The sequence below is a fragment of the Conger conger genome, chromosome 10 (genome assembly GCF_963514075.1).
Source record: "Conger conger chromosome 10, fConCon1.1, whole genome shotgun sequence".
NCBI classification, from domain to species: Eukaryota; Metazoa; Chordata; class Actinopteri; order Anguilliformes; family Congridae; genus Conger; species Conger conger.
The window spans coordinates 35751099-35777153 of NC_083769.1; the positions used below are offsets into that span (position 1 = coordinate 35751099).

The following is a 26055-nucleotide window of genomic DNA, read 5'->3' on the forward strand; positions in this document are numbered from 1 at the left end:
TCCACACCTGATTGTAATTCCCTCTCGTTACCTATGAATAAAAACCCCTCTGTTTGTGCAGTTACTTGCCAGATTGTCATGAGCCTTAGCCATACTCTCCAGTGTTGTTTTCTGATTGACTCCTGTTTTGACCTCCGTCTCTTGATTTACCCTTTTGTTCTGATTGGACCTGTTGTGTTTGGACTAACCTTGCCTGTCCCAGTCATATACCTTAACCACTACGCTACAGGCCGCCCAACATTTTCAACAATGTTCACATCAAGGTATCTTTACGTTGCACAATATTTGACTTTCTTTCGTTTACTATATTTCAGCATAATAGCAGAGCGTGTGGCGTATTATTCCACTTTTTGCTCTTTCATTCATTTTGTAAAACCCCACGCTAACCCAATGACGGAATTTAGCGAGGGCCGAAGGGGTTTGCATGCTTGTCCTTCTGGTGTTGCTGGAAGAATATTAATAGGGTTAAATAGTAATGACCGCTATGCGGAGAGTCTAGATCAGCTAATGAATAAATCACGTTACAAAGACAGTAGTACCACTCTGCCTTCCACTCTTTACTGGTCTGGGCTGACCAAGAATCTCCACAGTAGGGTCAATACATTTACCTTCGTTATCTGACTCCATTTAAGATATAATTTAGAAATTTGGGTTTGAAACATACGCAAACCTCGGGAGTGATTACACTCGACTCTTACCTGTGTGCCACCATTACTCAATATATGCTCCCGGGATTAGCATTATTGCTGAAATCTCAGTTTGGTGGAGAACTCAGAGGCTGAGGGTCTAGCCAACACAATACATGGACTATACTGCCATGATAGTTGTGAGCCCAGGTCGGCGTGCATTTACAGGGCTCCTTAGAGTTAACTTGACAGGAACTGGCGTAGAAACGCCCATGGGTTCCCTTCGCATCAAATTACAAGAGCCATGCTCCACCAACCCTTTGTATGGGCCGAACTTGACTGCTTTTCCCAACTTGGAAACAACTACGAAAGTACCAAGCCGCTGATCAGTCGGTCATTGGCCAATATTTCCCCCTGAGTATTCAGTTGTAATTTAGGCTGAAAAGGTACAAGATGAATTAGAGTCATGGAGATCACGCAAGTTCAATTTATTATCGTATTTTTGCATGAAATAAGTATTTGATCCCCTACCAATCAGCAATAATTATGGCTCCCACAGACCAGTTAGTTTTCATTAAGAAGCACTCCTAATCTCGACTCATTACCCAAAACACCTGTGTCAACTCGTTACATCGTTATGTAGCTGTATAAAAGACACCTGTCCACACAATCAATCAGATTCCAACGTTTCCACCATGGCCAAGACAAAGGAGCTGTCTAAGGACATCAGGGACAAAATTGTAGACCTGCACAAGGCTGGGATGGGCTACAAGAAAATAAGCAAGCAGCTTGGTGAGAAGTTCACAACTGTTGGAGCAATTATTATAAAATGGAAGAAACACAAAGTCACTGCCAATCTCCCTCGGTCTGGGGCTCCAGAGGAGGCTTGGGAGAAGGTGATGTGGTCAGATGAGACCAAAATAGAGCTATTTGGCATCAACTCGACTTGCCATGTTTGGAGGAAGAGAAATGCTGAGTACAACCCCAAGAACACCATCGCCACTGTGAAGCATGGAGGTGGAAACCTTATGCTTTGGGGGTGTTTCTCAGCTAAGGGGGCAGGACGAATTCACCGTATCAAGGGGAGGATGAATGGGGCCATGTAACAGGAAATTTTGGGCGACAACCTCCTTCCCTCAGTGAGAGCACTGAAAATGGGTCGTGGATGGGTCTTCCAACATGACAATGACCCAAAACATACGGCCAAGGCAACAAAGGATTGGCTCAAAAAGAAGCATATTAAGGTCCTGGAGTAGCCTAGCCAGTCTCCAGACCTAAATCCCATCGAAAATCTGTAGAGGGAGCTGAAGCTTCGAGTTACCAAGCGACAGCCTCCTCTCCAAGGATTTGGAGAGGATCTGCAAAGAGGAGTGGACCAAAATCCCTCCCAAGATCTGTGCAAACCTGGTGAAAAACTACAACAAACATCTGACATCTGTGCTTGCCAACAAAGGTTTCTCCACCAAGTATTAGTCCTATTGTTCGATGGATCAAATACTTATTTAATGTGAAAATATGATATTAAATTTATAAAATAAAATGTATATGATGTTGCTATTGTGGATTATTTTGTGATATTCTGTCTCTCAATGTTAAAATGTACCTATGATTAAAATTCTACACTGTTCCATTCTTTGTAAGTGGGCAAACCTACAAAATCAGCAAGGGATCAAATAATTGTTGCTCCCACTGTACGTACAATATGCTGTGTGGGAAGTCGAATGCGATCTTCCGTTGCTACACATACATAGAACGTGCTGTGTGGGAAGTCGAATGCGATCTTCCCAGATTGGTCTGTCTCCCTTGCTTTTATGCGAAATCATATGTTTGATCCAGGCGGCAGTGCCATAAATCAACCTGGAGGGGTGGTCAAATCTGGAATTTAGACCAGATTTAAGATTTAAGTAGATTTTTAGATTTAAATAGGGAAAATGAGATGATTACCAAGAGAGGACATGCAGGTTTTCCCTTGAGTTACTAACAATGCATGCTCCGGGAGGGGGAAGTCAGCAAGCTGACCAGCTCATGACACCAAATGTTACTTATGACTGGCTTACAATTTCTTGGGCACAATACATCACATTGGAATAAATGTCATACAAAATGAAACAATTAAATTTTAAGCACATAGTTTGTATTCTTTACATCTTCATATCTTATTTTAGTACAGAGTTATAGACAGTTAATAGAGGGTATGCACTTGTGTACCCCCTTCATTGGGGAAGTTCTCACACTATGTGATGTAAGTTGTCACATTTAAGAACACAACCAAGTCATTGTGATTTATTTTGTCATTTAAAATTCAAAACAAAATATGATCAAAGGACCAGGGGTCCTGAATCTGGTGCTTTGCCTACCAAGCGCAATTGCTGGTACCCCCGTTATAGCAAACCTCTGTGACCTTCAGCAATCCCCATGATGAACAACTGCAGAACACCCCCCTTTACCTCCCATTCCCCGTCAATCATCTCTGTGACGAATGGCAGCGGAACGTGAACTCCCCCCATCCGCATCAACAATCTCCAAAATGAACAAAAGCAGAACACTGTGGCTTCAGGCAGTTGTAGTCTACTGTATATCTGACTAATCTAACCGTAATCTATTTTAGAATCAGTCCTGGCACATAGAAATTGCCTGGCCTTCAGTACAAGTATCAATTTGATAGACTAAAATATTTGTACCTAAAAAAACTTTTTAGTACATAAATTGTGTCTTGTTTTACTTTTGAAGGTGGAAAAATAAGAAAACTATCCTCACTTCAGATTAGTGTGATTTTGCCCACATGTATACAGGGAACTGACCTCACATAAAATGGTGATTCAATTTTTGAGGTAGTACCTTATCCCGCTCTCCCCTACCTTTAGTATTATACAGTGCATAGTGTGTTAATAATGAGGCAAATTATGGCATAAAAACAGAATACAGTTTGTATAAGATTATGTAACTTTTAAATTTGAAAAAGGTATATCAACTGATTCCAATGATGTAAACACACAAAGGTAATCTTAAGGTAAGGTAACATTTATTCATGCTCAACTTGTATTTTTCAGTGTCAGTGACTTCAAGAACAAGTTGAATAATTCTGAACAAGAAATAATTCTGTTACACAAATAAAATTGCATAAAATAAAACTACATTAAAAATAAAACCTTAGGCTAGCTGCCCTTTTCTCCCAGAAAGTTACAAAAATAAAATTGTACACAAATAACACAGATTGGTGTTTTGTGTGATAAGTTCAAGGTATACAAAAAAATAAAACTTCTGTTAATAAATAAAATTGCCTAAAAGGCTTAGGCTCGCTGCCTTTTTCTCTCATAAAGGTGCCCATTTCAAAATACACAACAATGAACAAGTGTTTTTATAAAATTGTACAAATAACACTGCAAACTTTAACTACTATTGTGTGTGATTTCTCAACTAATCACAAAACAACGGTAGACACATCTTGGACTTGGTGTGTAGGATTACAGTCCATCATTGTCCATGTGTGACTACTAAGTGATTACTCGGCTAAGTTTGTTTGCCCGTTCAGAGTTGGCTGGGAGTTTGCTGATAAAGTGGCGCAGAGTGCGTTGGTCGGCTGGAGTTGGCCGTTGTTCTGCTGGCGCTTCTTTCAACTCCGGGTGGTGGCGTACGATGTGTGCCCGGGCATTTGAAGTGTTCCCGAAGTACTTGACTTTCATTTTGCAAGCCTTGCATATTGAATGAGTCATGTTGAGCTCCTTCTTCCCAGGGAGATAATAAAATCCAAAATGAGCCCAAACGCTTGCCTTCAGTGAAGACGGGACTGGCTGAATTTCTTGCTCCTCCATAGTGCCGACGAGAGAGTTGTTTAGACGCTAACTAGCTTAACACAGCTTGCTGTAACGCTATGTACGGAAGTCTGCGAGGGCGCGCAGAGAGACAGTGGAAAAGTTAATAAAAAATCGATTTTTGAAATTCATGAATCGATCCAGAATCTTAGAGGATAAGAATCGCGATTCGTACATGAATCGATTTTTCCCCCCCACCCCTATTTAGAAACCTTGCTTTTTTACACATTCATGAGTATTTCCATTTAAATTCATTTTAAAATCCACTCAAAAGGGGAATTCAATACATTTCTGATTCCACAAATTTATTTGAAATGAGATATGCACAAAAAACAAGTGAAGATGGGAAACATGAAGACCTGATGGCTCTGTATTATGGAATAAGACACTTCAGGTCTGCTTGTTCACAGAGTAATGAGGAAGATGTGTCACATCACTGCATGTGCACGGTGGTCTGGCTAGAAGGAACGGCATAGTAACAGTCTCTATATATCAATGATTACTGATGGAAGACTGACCCCTGCTGCCACAGTAACAGAATTACAGCAATGACTAGCTGAAACAAGTGAGTCTCTGCTGAAAAAACAGCTCACGGTTTCGAAACAGCTGGTAACTGGTTGCAATGGATAAATGGCATTCAGACCTATTTGTGTGCTTCTATATTATGTTTCATATGAGGTGGCCCTATGTGAATTCAGGATCTTTCATCTGGTTTTTATTGTTTATTTATGACAAAGTGGGCAGGGTATAATCCTCTAGTTTGTCATACTGTCATTGCTCACAATATGAGCTTGGTGTGGATTGTATTTACACTAAACCTGCTGGTCTAAGTGAGAATTATATCACCTCTTCCCAGGTACAGTGTAGTTTAAACAGGAGCAGACCAGTCTCTTCAACTCAGCCCTGACTATCAGCATGGCCAACCAGGACCAAAAAGAAGTAGGTGTTTTATTACTATATGAGAAATCTTTGCCACTAAATGAAGTGAAAGAGATGCATACTTCCAAAATATAATTGGGTTAAAAAACCAAGTGTTGCTTAAATTTGCTAGTGCATATTATGTTCTGGCATTTTGTTTTCCCGTTTCCTTTTTGCCCTTCTGTTACTCTGTAACAATCTTCTTGAAAAAGTACATTAGTGTTGCTTGAACTGAGTCACAGAGAAAGGTGCTATTTAATTGAATATGTTTTTAATGTGGTTTGAGCAAGGTTTATTAATCAAAGCAGGGATTTTCACCATTTTCTGATCCCAGGCTCAAAGGCATCCAGGGGGTAGTTGAGATTGTGATTGCGGACCGGGGGTATTCTATTTGTGCACATGCCAGCTGGTGAGCTAGACTACAGTACCTTTTGATGGAAAAAAGTTTGGATGGAACAGTTAATAGTCATAACATAGAGAGAGGAAGATTAATGTCCTGCAGCACAAATTCTCTGTGCCAGGAGGTGGTGTTTGTATGTGTGCAGTTCATTTGGTTTAAACATTGAATTGTTTCTGTTTTAAATTTTTAAACTTCTCTCAGACTGTTCCAGTTCTTCGTCCAGAGTTGTTTGATTTCCATGGTGTGTCAATGACCTATTACTACACTGACAACTGGGATAATGTGCAGAACTTCCAGGCAAAACCTGATGATATTGTCATTCCAACATATCCCAAAGCAGGTCTGTCCATCTGTTCATCTCTTTCATTCTGTGTGCCAGCTTGGGTCTGAGGATTGAATACATTCGGGGCTGAGCTTGGAAGAAAAATTCCATGTATTTAACTGCACCTACGTACATTATTTAGTCTAAATGTTTATTATTTATGTGTATACCTGTTTGTTTTTTTTCCTGTCGTGAGTTTGACTATTATCTATAGCAGTTAACTAACCTCAACACATGGACAGTTTGTTCACATACACATCTCTTTAAATCACCTAAATAAACATCAGACTAGACCTACTGAAGTATATTAGCAAGAATATATCAGGGGTCAGAACACTGAACCCAAGAGCGAGACCACAGAAGTTAACGTGAAAGTCTTTATTAACTTCAGAACAGATCAGACAGGCTGGGGTCGATATCCAGTAAACAGTTGTGACTATGATCAGGCTGTTTAAAAATGAGAGTCCAGGAAAGGGTCGGTTCACAAGTAAACAGGTTAAGCAGGGATAATCCAATATAAATGGCAGGCATTTATATAGCGCCTTTATCCAAAATCAAAAACCTAATAGCCAAACAGAGTCCAAACACAGTGGGTCAAATCAGAACAAACTGGTAAATTCAGAGACAGAGGTCTAAAACAAAACCGGTCAAAACAGAAGTCAATCAGAAATAACCGCTGGAGAGTATGGAGTGAACACATAACAATCTGGCAGAGAATGAACAAAACAGACAGGTTTATATAGAGGGATAACGAGGGGAAATAACAATCAGGTGTGCATGTTAACAAAGAAGTGAAAACAGGTGAAACAAATGAATGCAATGAATGGGGAGACAGACAGACTACAGAAAGCACAGAGGGTAGGAATACATGAAAACACTAACAACCTAGACAATGAAAAACACAGAACCTGACACAATAATGTATTGTAAACTACTATACTTTCTATTAATTATACCTAGGTTTTCAGTAACATAGCTACAGTGGGGCAAAAAAGTATTTAGTCAGCCACCAATTGTGCAAGTTCTCCCACTTAAAAAGATGAGAGGCCTGTAATTTTCCATCATAGGTATACCTCAACTATGAGAGACAAAATGAGAAAAACAAAAAATCCAGAAAATCACATTGTCTGATTTTTAAAGAATGTATTTGCAAATTATGGTGGAAAATAGTTACCCACTCTCAGGTACAACCTGGGTGTCCCACTGTAGGGGAAAATTCACAGAACAAAAGATCTCCCTCCTAAAAGCATGATAAACATGCATTCTAAACATTCTAAGTCAAAATCAGACTCCACCTTAGTGAGCAGGCTGGTTCCTCCAAAGTGCTCGATGATGTATGCTAAAAGTATATCAATATATCTGTATTAAAGTATGATATGTACCCTGTATAGTTTCAAACTGATTAACTGTTAAATTGTGCTAGAATTACACAGCAGCCAGCTGGCAGGGGGCGGCCCGTCTTGAACTGTGTAGACCAAACTGTCAAGGACACGGGCAGAGCAAGATATGACTGTACAGCTGATTTCTCCGGGACTCTCAATGTTTTATGCCAGAGGTGTATCTATTTGACCTAGAACATTAAATATAGCTGAGCTTATGAAAACGCAAGAAACCACAGTGAAAACTGTTGAAATGAGAGCAAAGAATGCTACGTACATTTACTCCCTTAGAAGAGAATAATTAATCAAATGTTTAGTATGTCTGTATATTAGAAAAGAATATTAGAAGTGAATATTAAATCAAATGTTTAGTATGTCTGTATATTAGAAAAGATTACTGCTGCTTAGTTTGTCTTATAAAAACGAAAGATACAGAGTGACATGTATGGATGACGTGTGTGTTAGAGGGGGGGCGTCCAGAACTTTATGAGGTCTGCCAAGAGCAGGTGCGGGGTGAAGTGAGGACAGGGGGAGTCCTGAACTTTGTTCGTAGTAGGCAGAATGCCCTGAACTTTGTACAGAGTTGGCAGAGCATAAGGACCGTTGGCAATTTGCCACAATGACGTTGTGGGAGGAGCTGGGGGAGGAGTTACAATAAGAACAGTGTGGGTGATTTGCCAGAATGCGGTTTGAGGAGGAGTTGTAGGTGGAGTAACTGTATAAAATGGGTGTAAAAATGACAGTCGGGGTTCAGTGCTGGAGAACTGATCTGGCTTTATGTGCTGCTGCTAATGAAGTCTGATTTTCCTGAAGAACTTGCTGCCGTGGTGTCGTCTTTTCCCTGTTTTTCGACAAATTGAAGATTTGGACTCTGTCGTTTCCTAGACACGACACCACATGTTGGATCTTCTGTATTTTGGGAAGTCCTCCCAAAAGCGTGGGGTCTCGCTGCCCATCTATGAGAGAGTCCCTTTCCTGGAGATGTGTACCCCAAGCCTTCCTTCAGGTCACAGAGACACTTAAGATCAGAATCGACAAATTAGACATCTAAACTAACATACTATGCTAAAGCTACAGTCTACTGTGCTGTTCTATTGAGTTAATTCATTGTGAACACAACTTTCTGAAAGATTCTTTAAGAGCACCTGTCTGTGACCTCTCAATCTTCATATACACTGACTGAACATTGTACGCCTACATATTCATGTGATTATCTAATCAGTCAATCGTTTGCATAAAATCATGCAGATATGGGTCAGGAGTTTCAGTTAATGTTTACATCAACCATCATAATGGGGAAGAAATATAATCTCAGTGATCTCAGGAAGGTGACAGCAAGGCAAATTAACCACGCATTACAACAGTGGTATGCAGAAGAGCATCTCTGAACACACAATGTGTCAAACCTCCAAGTGGATATGCTACAGCAGCAGAAGACCAATGAGTAAAAAAAAAAAGTAATAAATACCTGATAAAGTGTTCAGTGAGTGTAGGTATCAGGTTAGAACAACACAATGTAAATTTTCACTGGAGTGGCCATATTAGTCTGCCTAATATACATAGGTAGGAAAGAATACATGTGGCACATAATATAATTATTGATTGAGAGCTGTACTCTTCTTCACCACATACAGTCTTAGAATGGGCAGAAAAGATGACCACATCCCCTCGCCTCATTAAAACCCACCTTCCAGTTCAGTTTGTGCCTAAATCCTTCTGGGAACAAAAGTCTAGGGTAAGTGTGGACTTCTGAATGTATATCAAATATTTTATTTATATATATTTATGTATTTATTTATACATTTTTGTATTTCTTTCTTTCTTTCTCCTTTTTATCTTGTTAAATAGAGCAGACATATCTTAACTCAGTGTGTTATGTCCGTTCAGAAACACAAGCGCAGTCAAAGGGGTAATCAGGAATCAAAGTCAAAAATCCAGAAGGGCAGAAAGGCAAAAGTACAAAGGGGCAAGGCAAGAGAGATGTGAAAAACACAAAGAGTAGATCAAAACCAAAACTCAGAAAAGCGACAAATCAAATCGGGCAAGATACATACTAGGCGTGGGAAGGGAGTGAGGAGGGCTGGATACACACAGACCTACATGTAATACAAACGGCTCCAGATAAGGGAGTTGACAATTGCACAGAGTAAAGAGACGTAGTGATAGCAGAGAGCAGGTACGAACACTTCGCTGAATCAAAGCAAGTGATCAGTGGTAGAACAGAGTTACAGAGCAGAAGCGAAACTGGAGATAACGTTAGTATGTTAGTTTACGTGATTCAATCTAATAACCCAAAACTAGTGACTGTTAGTTAGTTAGACAGACAGTGTTAATGTAATAAGTACTGTACAAAATCTATGTTAGTTGTTATTAGTAAATTAGTGCTATCGACAACATGAAATGGAGAGAAAGCAGGAAAGAACAGCGAGACTGAGAAGGATTCTGAAACCATCCGAATAGTGAAGCACGCAGACAGGGGAGTGACTCTGGCTCAGACACCGACATCACAGGGGAGATGGATGTAATAACTATGAATGGATAAACAGAAAAACCAAATATGAAATAATGAAAAATTATTTTTTCATAACAAAATAACTAACAGACAGAAATACAGGAACATTACACAGTGCTGCTCTATATGTGGAAATATGTTGTTTATTGTGTGTATTCTATGTGATATAAAAAAGGAATAATAAATAAATAATAAATAAATCTTTTTGATCAGGCACTATTGAAGAATTACAGAATGACATGGCTTTTTCCATTCATTCTCTATTTTCCTGCAATGATTATAATAATAAAACAGATATAAACTGCTGTAGCTTAGTCAGTAATTATGTTGCCATACACACTTTTTAATTAATGTTTAATTATTTGTGTTTGAACTTGATCTCTGTTGATTGTCTTTCTAGTTTGTAGGCTTCTTCTATTAGCTGTCTTGACATACATTTGTGTGTCCATAACTCTTTCAGTCTTTATTGATAACTGTTTTAGGTTAAACATTCTTGTTTGTAACATGCTCTTTCTCTCCATGTCATATAAATGTTGAACTCCCACTCTATGCAGATTGTCTATGTAGCCCGCAACGCCAAGGACAATGTTGTGTCCTACTTTCACTTTGACCGAATGAACTCTGCACAGCCTGAGCCTGGAGACTGGACTAGTTACCTGCAGAGATTCCAGGAGGGGAAAGGTGAGTGTGAGTGTTTTTCTGGTTCAATTAAGTTTAAATACACAGACCATAAGAGAGTATAGTACAGTCAGGACAACTCACATATTTATACAAGCTGAAGCTGAAGACACACCTCTTCAAGCAGCACCTCTCCCCATCCCTCCCTACCTCCCTGTGAACCTTAATTGTTGTCTCTGTGACTTGCTTTGTGTATCGGTATTTTTAGTTGGTTAGGTAAGCAGTGTTTGGATAGTTAACTTTGGTGACTTTTGCTCTGTTTGTTTGTTTGTTTAAAAAAAAAATAAATAAAAAATAAAATGGCCCTTGTCCTTATCTTTGTTGTACAGGTAGCAGTTGAAATTGTACTTACCTCTAGGGTCTTTCAGCGAACTTATCCCTGGTTATGGGTATGCACTTTGTTGTACGTCGCTCTGGATAAGAGCGTCTGCCAAATGCCAATAATGTAATGTAATATAAAGCATTTTAAGGAATTTTTAAGTAATTAAGTAAGTTTTTGGTTTGGCACTGGATAGATCTGCTTCAGCTAACAGTGCAGTGCAGGCTTACCGTTGGTTTAAGAAAGACACTTAAAAGCTCCAATTCAAATCAGAATTGGTAACTAATGACAAGTTTATACCCTTCAGGCCACATATTGCCATAGTATAGCTAGTGCTGACTGGATGAGAGGCATCTCTTACTTGAAGGCATCTGTGGGTTCTTTATGTTGTTGAGACGACCTAGATACTGCCTTCAGAGTATACTAGTGCCTTCACAGACCAAATGAGGTTGCAACATGTTATGAGCTGGAGTCAATAAAACAAAGTGACACTGAATAATACTCAACTCCCCTCCTTGGTTTCCCAGTGGTATGTGGCTCTTGGTATGACCATGTGAAAGGGTGGTGGGAGAAAAAACAAGCTTACCCCAAACTCCTCTATCTACACTACGAAGCAGAGGTAAGAACTGCAGGTCATGGTCAAGGCCATGCTGCCAGCAGTCTTTGACATAACTTAGCTACTATACATACACGCATGTCCAGAATTAGTGGCACCCTTGATAAATTTGTATATACATACTGTAAACTAATACTGTAAAACTGACATAAACATTATTTTGTGCAACATGTGTAAAGTAGTGTGCTTTATTAATGATTCAATGGAATCAATCTAAGTCTTACATTTTTTAAAATAAAAAAATGAACTTTTAAAGAACCTTTACAAAATATCCTTGGTAGCTGATGTACAATACTGAATTTACATAGGTACTCTAGTAATAATGCGGCAGCTGCCTAATTGTGTGGTAGCAGTGCAATGCATACAAGACACATCATATCAACCATCAGAATGGGGAAGAACTCTGATCTAAGTGTCTTGGAATGATTGTTGGTGGCGGACAGGGTGGTTTGAGTATCTCAGAAACTGCTGATCTCCTGGGATTTTCATGCAAACTAATCCAAGTCCACTGAGCAGCAGTTCTGCCAACAGAAACGCCTTGTTAATGACAGATGTCAGAGGAGAATGGCCAGACTGGTCAAAGCTGGCAGAAAGATGACAGTAACGCAAATAACCACACATTACAATAACCACACATCTAAAATATAAGTCTAATAAATAACTAATAAAGTGCTTGGTGAGTGTATATTACCCTCTTTCTTCCTCCCTCTTCATTCAGGGAAAGTTGGTGATTGGAAGAATCACTTCACTGTGTATCAGAACGAACAGTTTGACAAAGAATACCAGAAGAAGATGATGAATACCACACTTCAGTTCCGGACCGCGATTTAGGCAGGTGTCCGTCACCCAGGAACCAAGCTGGTTAAGGTGATGTTTCATATGCAGGAAGGGTCAGCTTCAAATGTAATTTACTGGCAGCTGAGAGAAGGTTTCACAGAAACTTCCTCCTAAGATTTATAGTGAAGAGGGATACATAGTGTGTTTGAGCATGGTCAGACTGAGAAGGCGGACATCAGGTCTGGACTAACAACAGTGCAGTGGTGTCTCGTGAGCTCTTCCTTTAAACTAATCTTTGATCTCAACCTGTTTTCATTAATTTTCATTAATTAGCTAGGGTGCCAATGATCTGACCAATCAATCGGAAGTTAACATGCAGCTTCTTTACATTGTGTTCAATGATAAATACAATTTAGAAACAATATTTGAATCACTAAGCAGTGGCTTGACTATCAGCAAGTCGAAAGTATCATAAGACATAGCCAGCTCTCCACAATTAGGAAGTTTAGGAGCATATGCCTTACTCATTTATTTTATTTGCATTACAAATGTGTCCACATTTTATCAACATTATTTGCAGACACATGTAGACTTATTTCTCTGGACTCACACTTGAAAATAGACTGGAATAGACTAAACAATCTTGAAGTGCCAGTTTTATTATTGCTGGTTATTCTGAAAGCTAATGCAGAAAAAAAGAATGTATCTTTTTTTTATTAGTATAGGCTAGGCTACTTAGTGATTAAAACAGATTTTTTACGGATAAATTGAATTTATGATTTAATATGAAGAAGCTGTGGGTTACTTACCAATTGAGTAGTCCTATCATTAGCACTCTTGTTAGTCAAGAGAAATTCATGAAAATGGGTTGATATCAATGATTAGCTTTAAGAAAGGTTTTGGGCCCCATCAATTTTGAGCTCTTGAGACGCCACTGCAACATTACATTACATTACATTATTGGCATTTGGCAGACGCTCTTATCCAGAGCGACGTACAGTTGATTAGCAGGAGACAATCCTCCCCTGGAGCAATGCAGGGTTAAGGGCCTTGCTCAAGGGCCCAACGGCTGTGCGGATCTTATTGTGGCTACACTGGGATTCAAACCCCCAACCTTGCCTGTCCCAGTCGTTTACCTTAACCACTACGCTACGGGCCGCCCACAGTGGTTAAATACTCATTGTTTACCTACATTTCAACACTATTCAAATTTTTTTCCCTATATTTCTTCATTAACCTTTCTTTATTTACATGTTGCTAAGTATTTGCATTTACACTGATTTGCAAATCAGAAGAGGAAGAGTTGAAGTTTCAGATTCCACAAATCTATTTGAAATCAGGTATTTACAGAAATACAGCTGGAGCTCGACAGGTCTGCATTATTTTAAGATGCGTCACAACAATGCATGTCTGGACAGAAAGAACGGCGTGGTCACAATCTTCATAGCTACTATTACTAATGGAAGACCGACCACTGCTGCCGCAGTTACATCCATGCAGTTCTGACATAGAATAAAAAACAAACGTGAGCTGAACGAAATCATAAATCATTTGGAAATGCATTTACACAAACAATGTGGGATTTATCTTGAGTTTTTGTATGTTTGTTTGTTTGTTGGACCCGAACAGATTTCACAAGTGTTCTGACCTGTTTGTGTGTAAAAGAAAAAACACATTCCTTTTATGCTTTTCTTATTCCATTCATTCATAATTTATTTTGATTTAAAAGAGTGGCAAAATTATTTCAGTTACTAAGCCAATTGATTTTATAATTGTTCAAGAAAAATCATAACTTGATTAAACATTAAAATGTGTGGTTCTTCATTTGCATAATCCTGATTAATTAATGCTTAATTAATGCCCATTGCCCCGACATGTTATGCAAATTAGTTGTGGTGGATTTCATTGGGTGAATCCACTGTTTATACTACAGAATAAAATATGTTTTTGGCTTGATTCTGCAATTAAAATCTCTGCTTCAAAGAAGTTTTCTTTTGTATTTTTTAAACTATCTCAAAATTCCAAGCATTTTATATGGTATTTTAGGGGCGTAAATGTATGCTAATCACAAATTCTGTGAACATGCTTTTGATGTACACTTGGCATTTATCATCATACACCGATGGATACTAGAAAAAGGTGTGTATATGTGTGTTTGATAAATCCGTCTGGATTACTTAGTTTGTTTCTGAATGCACATAAATTTACACACAGATTTACAAAAAAATTGATAAATAAGGCCCACTGAGAATGTCTGAAGTACATGTTTCCATGTATCATCCTCCCTTCATTTACAGTAGGGGAGTAGTTGCAGGATATACACATCGTTCTTCAAAGGCATGGAAGATGGGCCTTCCATCAATATTTTTTGACTCCCCATAAACCATGTAAATTAGAACAAGAGCAGGACTGGCTCTAGATTGTCATTCACAGTACTATTTAGAACATCAATACTTAAAGTATAGGTTTGTCAAAAATAACAGCATTTTATGTCAGCATATTATAGCATTTTATTTTATATCCACCCTTTATAACATTATATTGCTTAATCTCTTAGCTCTTATTTATGCTAATAAATCATGCTTGAAAATTAAGAAAAACTGTGCTTTCCACCACATATCTCTTGGATGTTTAAATAAATATGTACTTATAATAATTATTTTGGAAAAAACGGTTTCTGTCAGTCTTTAATATACAGTACTGTGCACCAGTACTGGCTAGCTAAGTGGTGCAGTTTTAACGCCAAAGGATGGTCACAAAAAATATTGATTTCATTCAGTTTTTAACTATTATGCCAAATTACTAGAATGTAATGTAAAATTTATAGTATGTTTATTTAGGACCTTTCATTGAATTATTTTTGAATTAATCTTATCTGTACAGAGTGTTATACAGGTGCCTAAGACTTGCACAGTACTGTACAATGCTGGGGAAAACGGGGCATATTGTCACTTTTTTGTTCACTCTTTCTTACATTTCTTGTGCGCAATACATGACAATGGAATGTATATTAAGTCCCAGGAGCCTATTTGGTATTAAATTTGGTATTCATTACATCTTCATATCTTATTTCAGTAGAGAGTTGCACACCCTTTACTGTGAATTAAAGGGTGTGCACTTGTAACAACTTCCCCTATCGGTGGGTAAGTTGTCACACTATATGGGGTAAGTTTCCACATTGGACTTTTCAAAAAATAAGAGCACAAACCAAGTGAATTAGCTTCATAGAGAATTGAATTTAGTTGTTGTTGTTGTTGTTGTTGTTTTTTTCACTTAACATATATATAATCACAAAACCAAATGTCACCAAAGGACCTGGGAGGTGATTTGAACAGCAGAACCCTGTGACATATGGCACTTGTAGTCTACTGTATATCTGACTAATCTAACTCTAATCTAAGTCTTCAGTCAGATTCACAGTTCTGACAGATACCAATTTCCTGGCCTTGTGGACAAGCATCTATTTGATAGTCAGACTGTAGGGAAGAATACATTTACTGCTTCATTGTTCTTGGATGGTCACCTAACACCTCAATTGTACTGAATGATCAAGGGGGGTTAGGACGCCCATACTGAATGACCAAGGGGTTTCACTGTCTGCTTAGCTGACAATGACCATTTGGTTTCCATGGTCACATCATATGCCTACAAAATAATGTGTATTTGTCTGCCTGTCATCCAATCAGGGACAATTACCTGCATTTTACTACAGGAGGTGAGCAAAATAGCACAGATTTAAGAGTAAATTCGAGACTTAGGCATGAGAATTCTCATGTGAATTTAATTCTGACCTGTTTAGCAGTGAAGTTAGATTTACAGGGTTATATGGGAGGTCTGTTTGTAGAGGAACTGGACTTTTTTGGGAAAAAGCACCAGCAGGGTATCCCACATTTATCCTGTGTCCTTGAGGTAAACCACCACAGTTTGTATATTGTACATAGGTGTACTCAGAACCTAGGATAATGGAGTATGCCATTGAGTATGTAGCAAAACATTGCAAAGAGGGATCCTATGGATCTCTGTTAGAAAAATCAGATCCTCTAGTTTGGCTTGAGGAAGCATGTGAACAGCGCAATAGTAAATGTAGTAATAGTAATAGTAAAAAATAGTAATAGTTAACTTTGGTGACTTTCGCTCTGTTTGTTTGTTTGTTCAAAAAAAAAAAAAAAAAAAAAAAAATGGCCCTTGTCCTTATCTTTGTTGTACAGGTAGCAGTTCAAATTGTACTTACCTCTAGGGTCTTTCAGCGAACTTATCCCTGGTTATGGGTATGCACTTTGTTGTACGTCACTCTGGATAAGAGCGTCTGCCAAATGCCAATAATGTAATGTAATGTAAATGTAAAAGTAAAATAATAAACACGCAAACGTACTAGCAGCCCTGTTGCAAGGTCAAACAGAATTGAAAAGGGGCGTGATTGTGGGGTGGCCTGTAGCGTAGTGGTTAAGGTAAATGACTGGGACACGCAAGGTTGGTGGTTCTAATCCCGGTGTAGCCACAATCAGAACCGCACAGCCGTTGGGCCCTTGATCAAGGCCCTTAACCCTGCATTGCTCCAGGGGAGGATTGTCTCCTGCTTAGTCTAATCAACTGTACGTCGCTCTGGATAAGAGCGTCTGTCAAATGCCAATAATGTAATGTAATGTGAAAAGCTGTTTGTCAGTAGCAGAGAAACTGTGTGAAATGCCCCCATTAATACAAAGTTTTCAGCTGTCATCACAAAGGAGGGTGTTGAGAGATGCTTGCCACAACTGTGAATCCTAAAAGGTTCTGTTTATTTCCAGGATTACATGAAACCTCCCCTCCCCAAATCTTCAATGTGGTCTCAGACTTATGGGCCCCACTGTATATGTATAGTATATAATAATCCTTTGACAATAATATTAGTACTATAACAAGAAACATAGTTGCTGATTATTCAATATTACAATGGTTTTTGAGCAAGTTATATGTGTCAATTTATAGTGGGGAAAAGCTGTCATGTAGCAACTTGCTGCAAAGTCATTGAGACAACTTGTTCCAAACTGATGTGTGCTAATTAGCTAAAGGTCATATTACCATAGGACTGCAGCTAAAGTATTCAAATACAATGTATTCTCTCCTCTACTCAGTACAAAAGGTGCCATTTTTTTTTGCTACCTTTGAAGGTGGAAAATAAGAATACTATCCTTACCTTATGTGAGATTTTCATCACATGTAAATAGGAAGTTGACCTCAGAACACAAGGTCACAAAAAATGGCTATTCAACTTGAGGTAGTTCCTCTTGTTTTGGAGAAATTAACAGTGTGACAGTGTTTACAGAGAATGGTGCAAAAAACAAAAAACATCCAGTGAGCAGCAGTTCTGCAGACAAAAACTTGTTGTTAATGAGAGAGCTCACAGCAGACAGGAAGATGACAGTAACACAAATAACCATATAAGATAATAGTGGTATGCAGAAGATCATGGATTAATCACATGAAATTCATTTTCAGTCAATTCCTATTTTTTCCCCCAGTTTTTTCCATTTTCGTAGCCAATTGTACCTGATCTATTCTAATTGCTTAGCTAGGCATACACCGCCTACCAGGCATGTGCACAGATTGGGCCCAAGGGGGGCTTGAGCCATTTTTCGACTGGTGTCAATTGTATTTTATTTTAAATTAAGAGGGACATGTATAGTAGTATCCACAAAAAAAGATACCTTATCAATTTAAAAGTGCTCCGCTCTCCAACCCAAACTGTAGTTCAGTAGTTTATAAAATATACACAATTTAACAAAATGATGCAGAACATGAAAAAAAAGGAAGTTTTGAGACCCCAAATTCAGGGGGGTCAGCGCATGTCAGAGTAGGACTACATCAAATCTGTGGTTTATTCATGGAATAATGTGTTTCAGTAGAATTTAAAAAGGTCCCATGTTATGAACATTGTGTGTGATTATGGATGATGGCAGTGTGGCAACATTGGGGTGGGAATTATGTGTGTTGGTGGGGTGAGTGCCCTTTTTTTTTAGCTTGAGCCCCTGCCCCCCAAAATGTCTGTGCACGGCCCTGCCGCCTACACCCCATCCCTCTGCGGCCCGGATGGATCAGGTGATCCTGAGAATGATACGCCTTTTCCAAGCCGCCTTGTCCCGCCCATGACCGTGATTCCAAGGTGCCTGGGGTGCTGTTTTATGCGGCGATCTCACTAACCCCCCTTGTTGAGCCCTCGGAACGGTGAGCCAATTATGCTGCTCCATGTGAGCTCATTGGACTTATCCTGACAAAGTGGGCAGGATATGTTGCTCCAGTTTTTCATGCTGTATTTACACTAACCCTGCTGTGGTTTTAGTCAGACTTATATCACCTACACTGTTTAACCAGGAGCAGACTATTCTTCAGCTCAGCCCTAACAGCATGGCCAACCCGGACCAAGAAGTAGGTATTTTATCACTCTGTGAGAAACCTTTGCCACAAAATGAAGTGAAAGAGTCCCCACCCAGGCTCAAAGGTATCCGGGGGGTGGTTGAGATTGCAGACCGGGGGGATTCTAATTGTGCACATACCAGCTGGTCAGTGCCAGGAGGTGGTGTGTGTAGGTGTGTGGTACATTTGGCTACTGTATTTTTAATATTAAATTGTTTCTGTTTTCAATTTCCACTTCTCTCAGACTGTACTGGACCCTCGTCCAGAGTTGTTTGATTTTCATGGTGTGTCAATGACCCATTACTACGCTGACAACTGGGACAATGTGCAGAACTTCCAGGCAAAACCTACTGATATTCTCATTGCAACATATCCCAAAGCAGGTCTGTCCATCTGTTTATCTCTTTCATTCTATTTGCCTGCTTGTCTCTCTGATATATCACTGAAATATGCCTGAGGATTGAATACATTTGGGGCTGAGCCAGGAATTGAAATTCCATGTATTTCATTCATTGGGTCTAAATGTATATTGTTATGTGTATATCTGTTTTTTGTCATTGGTTATGAATACAATATAGAGCAGTGTACACTTATTTGGAAGGACAGATCCAGTAAGAAAGGTTTGGGTGTGGAATGTGCAAGAAAACTCATGCCTAGTGAGGCTATTTGGATTAAGCTTATTGGGGAACAAGAACAGTATGTCACTGACTGTCTGATTTTGTGAATACAATACTCTTTCAAAATATAAAACAAGCTTGCCAGGGAGGTTGCGACTTCAGTTACCCAGATATTAATCAATAATTAAAATACTTCCAATTAACATGAAAACATGAGGCTACATTATCTTACTGGACCAAGTTTACTAAGTTTACCAAATCAAGTTTACCAAAACGAAATATTACATTTATACTTTCAAATGAAATGCACAAAGAGTGCATTTCCTCAATTAGGTTTTTAAATTCTGTCAGTGGCATAATGCCCATTGATTGGTAATAAAAAAACAGAATGATTTACAAAACAAACGATAGCCTACACATTCCGAGGATTGGTTTTGCCAAAGCTTAGCAGTCTCAGCGTCCGTATTGAAAATGCTACTGTTTGTTACACAGGCAAAAAAAATGGCGTGTTGTTTCATGAAAGCCTAACAACATTGGAAATGTAATGTTTTAGGAAAACATAATGTAGGGCATTTTACATAAGTGTGCCTCTCTGCAGACCCGAAAAGGCTGTGCTTACCATGTTGACACAGGGTCAGCCAGGCTAGATGAAAAGACCTGTGAATACAGGACTATTAGTCCCATCATTGTGCTGCCTCTGTGCAATTCTGCCACCTCAGTGGAATGCTCCCAGAACTGTTGAGGTGAAATAGTACTGTATAGATCATGGGTCTGTATAGATAGCTCGTTGTGGGAAAGAGTTTGGTGTCATTGGTGGTATAGTACATTGGTTACTGAATAAAGATCTTGAAACAGCATTTAGAAACAAACCACAGGTAATGCAAGTTACCTGTGATTCAGCATCCAGCTGTGGTTAAGGTTAACCAGGTTTGTTAGGCATACAGAGATAACATCAGCAAGACCATTGTTGCAGCCTATATAAAACACAGGAAATAGAATTCATATGTACAAGTATTTTTGTAGAAGTATACAGTGGCAAAGCGGACAGCAATGATAAATGAGAAATTTTAAGTAAACAATGGACATTCAATTGATGTTTCTCCAAGTTTTTAGAATTACATTATTATGCATTTGGTTTACTGGACCCTTGCTGTGAAAAGGACACACTGACATTACCTTATTTTGTGTAGTAAATGGATTTTCAAAATGAAGAACACTCGTTTTGCTGCCCACATGTTACAAAATAAGGAACTGCTAAAGCAATGGCATCTTAAAATAGGTTAGAACCATGAGTTTTAACTCATTCAAACAGTATATCCTGTTACCATAGTGATTGCATTGTTAAAACGGGAATGAATGCAAAATAAAAACCCCTCACTAGCCTGGGCCAGTGACACTTAAGGGGTTGATTCCCACAGCCTACCTGAGAATTATTGCAGTTGCTGACCATGTGCATCCCTTTATGGCCACAGTCTATCCATCTTCTGATGGCTTCTCAAGATGGTTGTCCGACCATGACAGTGTACTCCAATGACCACCACAGTCCACCAGAGCACTTTTGCAATGTGGTGGTCACAGCATGAATCTGCAGGCATGAAACTGCATGGTGTTATCTATATGAATGGTCTGGGGGCAAAGGGAGGTCCTACGTAGTACAAGAAAGGTTTACCTAATAAAGTGGGCGTGACCTTTCCAACATTATGCTGGAAATAATGCTTTATTGTAAAATTACCTCAGGGAATTGGCTACTTTACATTACATTATTGGCATTTGGGAGACGCTCTTATCCAGAGCGACGTACAACAAAGCTACTGTATTAAACTTGACCAGCCTCCAATAATTGTTAACCCAGTGTCAATATCCACAGTAGATTACTCCCTCACATAATTGACATAATGTTAGGCCTTACAGTTGGGATACATAGACCGAGCTATTGGACTCCCCATATTCAACAATTCAAGCCCTAGTTCTAATGGAATTTCATTAAAATGATATATATTTAACATCTGCCTGTATTAATCACTGTGCCTTTGGTTTCTATGTATTTCAGAACTGTTTTGATATTTATCTATTTGTTACCCTCTCTCAGGTATAACCTGGGTGTCCCACATGTTGGACCTTCTGTATTTTGGGAAGTCTTCCCCGAAGCGTGGGGTCTCCCTGCCCATCTATGAGAGAGCCCCATTCCTGGAATTCTGCATCCCCTATCGTCCCAAAGGTCACTGAGACACTTAAGATCAGAACTGACAAATTAGACAGCTAAACAAACATACTAAAGTCTATTTTAGTTAGTTCATTGTGAACACAACTTTCAGAAAAATTGCTCTGTCTGAACTTTTCTTTAAGCACACCTGTCTTTGACCTCTTTATCTTCACATTTTAGTCAGGTTAGAACAACACAATGTACATTTGCACCAGAGTAGTAGGTAACAATATTTTAGTCTGTCCAATATACACTCACCGCGCACTTTATTAGGGACTTATTTTTTAGACTTCTACTGCTATAGCCTATCTACTTAGAGTTATGATACGTTGTGTGTTCTGCATACCACTGTTGTAATGAGTGGTTATTTGCATCACTGTCACCTTCCTGTCAGCTTTGACCAGTCTGGCCATTCTCCTCTGACTTCTCTCATTAACAAGGCATTTCTGTCTGCAAAATTGCTGCTCACTGCGTATAAAAATAATAATAATGTGGACCATTCTCTGCAAACTCTAGAGACTAGTGTGCGTGAAAATCAAACCTGCCACCAACAATCATTCCACGGTCACTTTGATCAAATTCTTTTCCACATTCTGATGGTTGATTTGAACATTAACTGAAGCTTTTGACAGATATCTAGATTATTGTATGCATTGCACTGGCTGATTAGATAATCACATGAATAAGTAGGTGTAATAAAGTAAAACTTCACCACATACAGGTGTAGAATTGGCAGATAAGATGACCACATCCCCTCGCCTCATTAAAACCCACCTTCCAGTTCAGTTTGTGCCTAAATCCTTCTGGGAACAAAATTGTAGGGTAAGTGACTTCTCATGGCTCATCATTTATGATTTATGATGTATATATTTTTTATTAGGCACTATTCTGGAATGATAGGGCTTCTCTCTATCCATTCTCTATTTCCCTGTAAGGATTATAACGCTACATACAGGTTTCAGTCTCCATCTGAAAGTTGTCCTAACAGAACTTTATAACTCTGTTTTTGATTAAACATTCTTGTCTGTAACATGCTTTTCACTCCATGTCATATAAATGTTCAACTCCCACTCTATGCAGATTGTCTATGTAGCCCGCAACGCCAAGGACGATGTTGTGTCCTACTTTCATTTTGACCGAATGAACAGTGTGCAGCCTGAGCCAGGAGACTGGACTAGTTACCTGCAGAGATTCCAGGAGGGAAAATGTGAGTGTGGGAAGGAGTTATTTTTCTTGTTTAATTAAGTTTAAATTCACTGAAGCAGTGCAGGCAATGAGCAGCACAGGGGAGGTCTGACTGTAGGTTTAAAGGCAAAGTGATGTGTGCATGTGATTGGATGAGTGAGAAAATTAATCACTGTATGAAATTGGTTGTACTCAAATGGTACAATTTAACTGGATTACTGCTGTTCCTCCAGGTTGAGAGGACCTAATTCAGCAGGATACTGACACAGTATTCGTTTGCCTTCACAGACCACATAAGGCTGCAATACTTTGGGCTAGATGTACTAAGCCTTTTGCGATGATTTCCAGGCGCACATATGATGCATTCTGCCCAGGAAACATGCCTTGTATGTATCAAACTGGCGCACGGAGCTAGAACCGCAGTATGCGTGTGATCTACTCGAGTCATCGCAAGATGCAATTCTGTCCTTAATGCATATGCATTTAAGGGTGGCTCATGCAAATAAAGGGCGGAGATATTATAAGTGTGGCTGATTGTGTATTCAGTTGAATTTACTGAAGTTTACGCAATTAACGAGGGTGGAATTGTGCGTGAAATTTCTCTGCCTCTATAGACCAGGCGTAAACCGAGGCGCAAGACACTGATCTCGGCTTTGAAGATGCACTGAAATAATCTATGCAACAAGAATCACATTATTTTAACCCCCAGAGAAATAAATGATCAAACTGATTTTTAACAATGAATATTAATGATTGCAGGGGAGCAATAATTAAGGCTGAGTATTTATTAAATAATTTATTAAATTAACCAATATCTCATGCAAAGCAGTGCGAAGTGACTGAAATAACATGCTCAACCATAGTGACTGTATCTGGAGTTTTAAAAAATCTGTGTTGCCGCTAGTAAAAAATATGAGTAGGCTAAATGCAATGATATACTGCTTTTAATTGCTTTTTTCCATCATGGAAGAGCGTGTATTTGTTTTGATTAGTTATCCTCCAAAACAATCACAGTAAAGAAATGGGGAATTAAAGGGACTTTTAAAAAAGAGAAAACACCCAGCCATACAAATGATTACACTTCTGGCAGAAATAGAAGATGTTCTGGTACCTCCCACACAACATATCTCGGCAATAGTCAAGCTCATTGCAATGTTACATCTCGCATCTGATTCAAACGAAAATAGCCACCACAGCTTGAATACATACACATTTTGTCCTGCACCTGTTTTAACTGCACTTTTGAAGATCTGTCTCTTATGCAATATGCAGTTTGTAGGCAGTCCCATTGGCTGATTGTGTAATGAGATGTACCTTTTGTAAAAAAGACATTTGTTTCACACAGACTGCGAACGCACCAACATACTCTGGTCAGGCCGTATTTTGCACTGTGAGCTTCATGTACGTAAATCTGTCCCTTTATGAGCTGGAGTCAATGAAACAATGTGACCCTGTATTATACTCAACTCCCCTCCTTGGTTTTCCAGTGCTATTTGGCTCCTGGTATGACCATGTGAAAGGGTGGTGGGAGAAAAAACAAGCTTACTCCAAACTCCTCTATCTACACTACGAAGATCTAGCAGAGGTAAGAACTGCAGGTCATGGTCAAGGTCATGCTGCCCAGCAGTCTTTGACATAACTTATGTAGCTACTATACATACACACATGTCCAGAATTACTGGAATTTTACACATGTTGCACAAAATATGTACAAAAATACTGTAAACTAATACTGTAAAATTGACATAAACATTATTTTGTGCAACATGTGTAAAATTACTGTGCTTCAATGTGATTCAATGGTATCAAACTAAGTCTTACATTTTCCCAAATAAAACAAACAAATATTGACCAGTCCACCATGCACATCATTGGGTTTGCACTTAGGGACTGTACTCTCCAGTTCACGCAACAGGTTTTCATGCAAATTAAGTCTGGAGACTGAGGTGTTGGGGGGATCACAGGAAAATAAGAAAATAAGTTAAAAGTTTGCAGAGAATGGTGTAAAAAATGGAAAAACATCCAGTGAGACAGAGGTTCAGGGAGAATGGCCAGACTAGGCCAGAAGGTGACATAATGCAAATAACTACAACAGTGGTATGCAGAAGAGCATCTCTGAACACACAACGCATCAAACCTCTAAGAAGATAGGCTACAGCAGTAGAAGAGTTAATACGTTTTAAAAAATCTAATACATACCTAATAAAGTGCTCACTGAGTGTATATATTGGATATCAACTGTTTCAGTCTGTCCCCAGAGCAGCACCCACACACATCCTCCTCACAACCAACAATAGTATGTAGGCCAGGCATTTTCCCAGTACTGTTATAATTACATTTTTACGTAAACTAGAATGTGTCATGCTTTATGGATTAGTGCTTTTCGATTTTTTAAAAGAGTGGATCTGCTGCAGTTGGTCCTGCACCTGCTCGCACCAGCTCTGTGATCACTTCCTGTGGTGTCCTGCCTGTGATCACTTCCTGTGGTGTCCTCAGGACCTATGCGCTCTTGGCACAGGATATGTACATTTTCAGAAATCTTCTGACATGCTCAGTAGGGTGCTTTGAGACACTGACAAGACATGTTCTCTTTAATGTGCACAAATAAAAGGCTGAAAAGGTTGTTGCCCAAATGCTAATGATCTACTTTTTGTTTTTTACTGTAGGCTTCCATTTTTCTATTTTTTTGGAAGCTGACGCACCATATATTTGAATTTGTTTGGCTTGTTTTCTCAAGTATTGATTGTTCACTTTCATACATAGACTTGAAGTGTTTTTGTTTGTCCCTGAAGGACATGGATCGGGAGTTGGACCGTGTGTGCTCATTCCTGGGTGTGTGCCCAACTGAGGAGGAGAGACGTCAGGGGAAAGAAGGGGTGGGATTTGATGCCATGAAGAATAACCGCATGACTAACTACTCCACTATCGATGTATTGGACTTCAAAATCTCTCCATTCATGCGAAAAGGTTGGTGGAGACAGTTGTATGGAGAGTGATGTCTTCTTGCCTCCTTCTTCACATCTTTTACCAATATTGTATCTTTAATGCTCTTTCTTCCTCCCTCTTCATTCAGGGAAAGTTGGCGATTGGAAGAATCACTTCACTGTGTATCAGAACGAACAGTTTGACAAAGAGTACCAGAAGAAGATGATGAATACCACACTGCTGTTCCGGACTGAGATTTAGGCAGGTGTCCATCACCCAGGAACCAAGCTGGTTAAGGTGATGTTTCATATGCAGCTCAAGGGTCAGCTGCAAATGTAATAAAATTTACTTCAGATAAGGTTGCACAGAATCCTAT

General features: G+C 39.1%; 1 protein-coding gene and 1 pseudogene across 1 annotated transcript; both read left to right on the forward strand.

The window, feature by feature from the left end:
* The first annotated feature begins 5353 nt into the window (after positions 1-5353).
* On the forward strand, positions 5354-12413 carry LOC133139524 (cytosolic sulfotransferase 3-like; annotated as a pseudogene).
* A 6327-nt stretch (positions 12414-18740) lies between these two features.
* On the forward strand, positions 18741-25971 carry LOC133139525 (cytosolic sulfotransferase 3-like). The gene is made up of 8 exons (XM_061259098.1): positions 18741-18761; positions 18994-19132; positions 21456-21584; positions 22291-22391; positions 22650-22776; positions 24242-24339; positions 25547-25721; positions 25828-25971. Exons 1-8 carry the CDS (start codon positions 18741-18743, stop codon positions 25938-25940), a joined length of 903 nt encoding a protein of 300 aa, XP_061115082.1. The 3' UTR covers positions 25941-25971.
* The last annotated feature ends 84 nt before the right edge of the window (positions 25972-26055 follow it).

What these genes read in the sequence shown, in the direction of transcription:
- LOC133139525 (XM_061259098.1), top strand. Translation starts at nt 18,741, where the DNA reads ATGGCCAACCCGGACCAAGAA. An exon ending in GAGATTCCAGGAGGGAAAAT is followed by an intron (nt 22,777 to 24,241) that starts GTGAGTGTGGGA and finishes TTGGTTTTCCAG; the next exon opens with TGCTATTTGGCTCCTGGTAT. An exon ending in ACTACGAAGATCTAGCAGAG is followed by an intron (nt 24,340 to 25,546) that starts GTAAGAACTGCA and finishes TTGTCCCTGAAG; the next exon opens with GACATGGATCGGGAGTTGGA.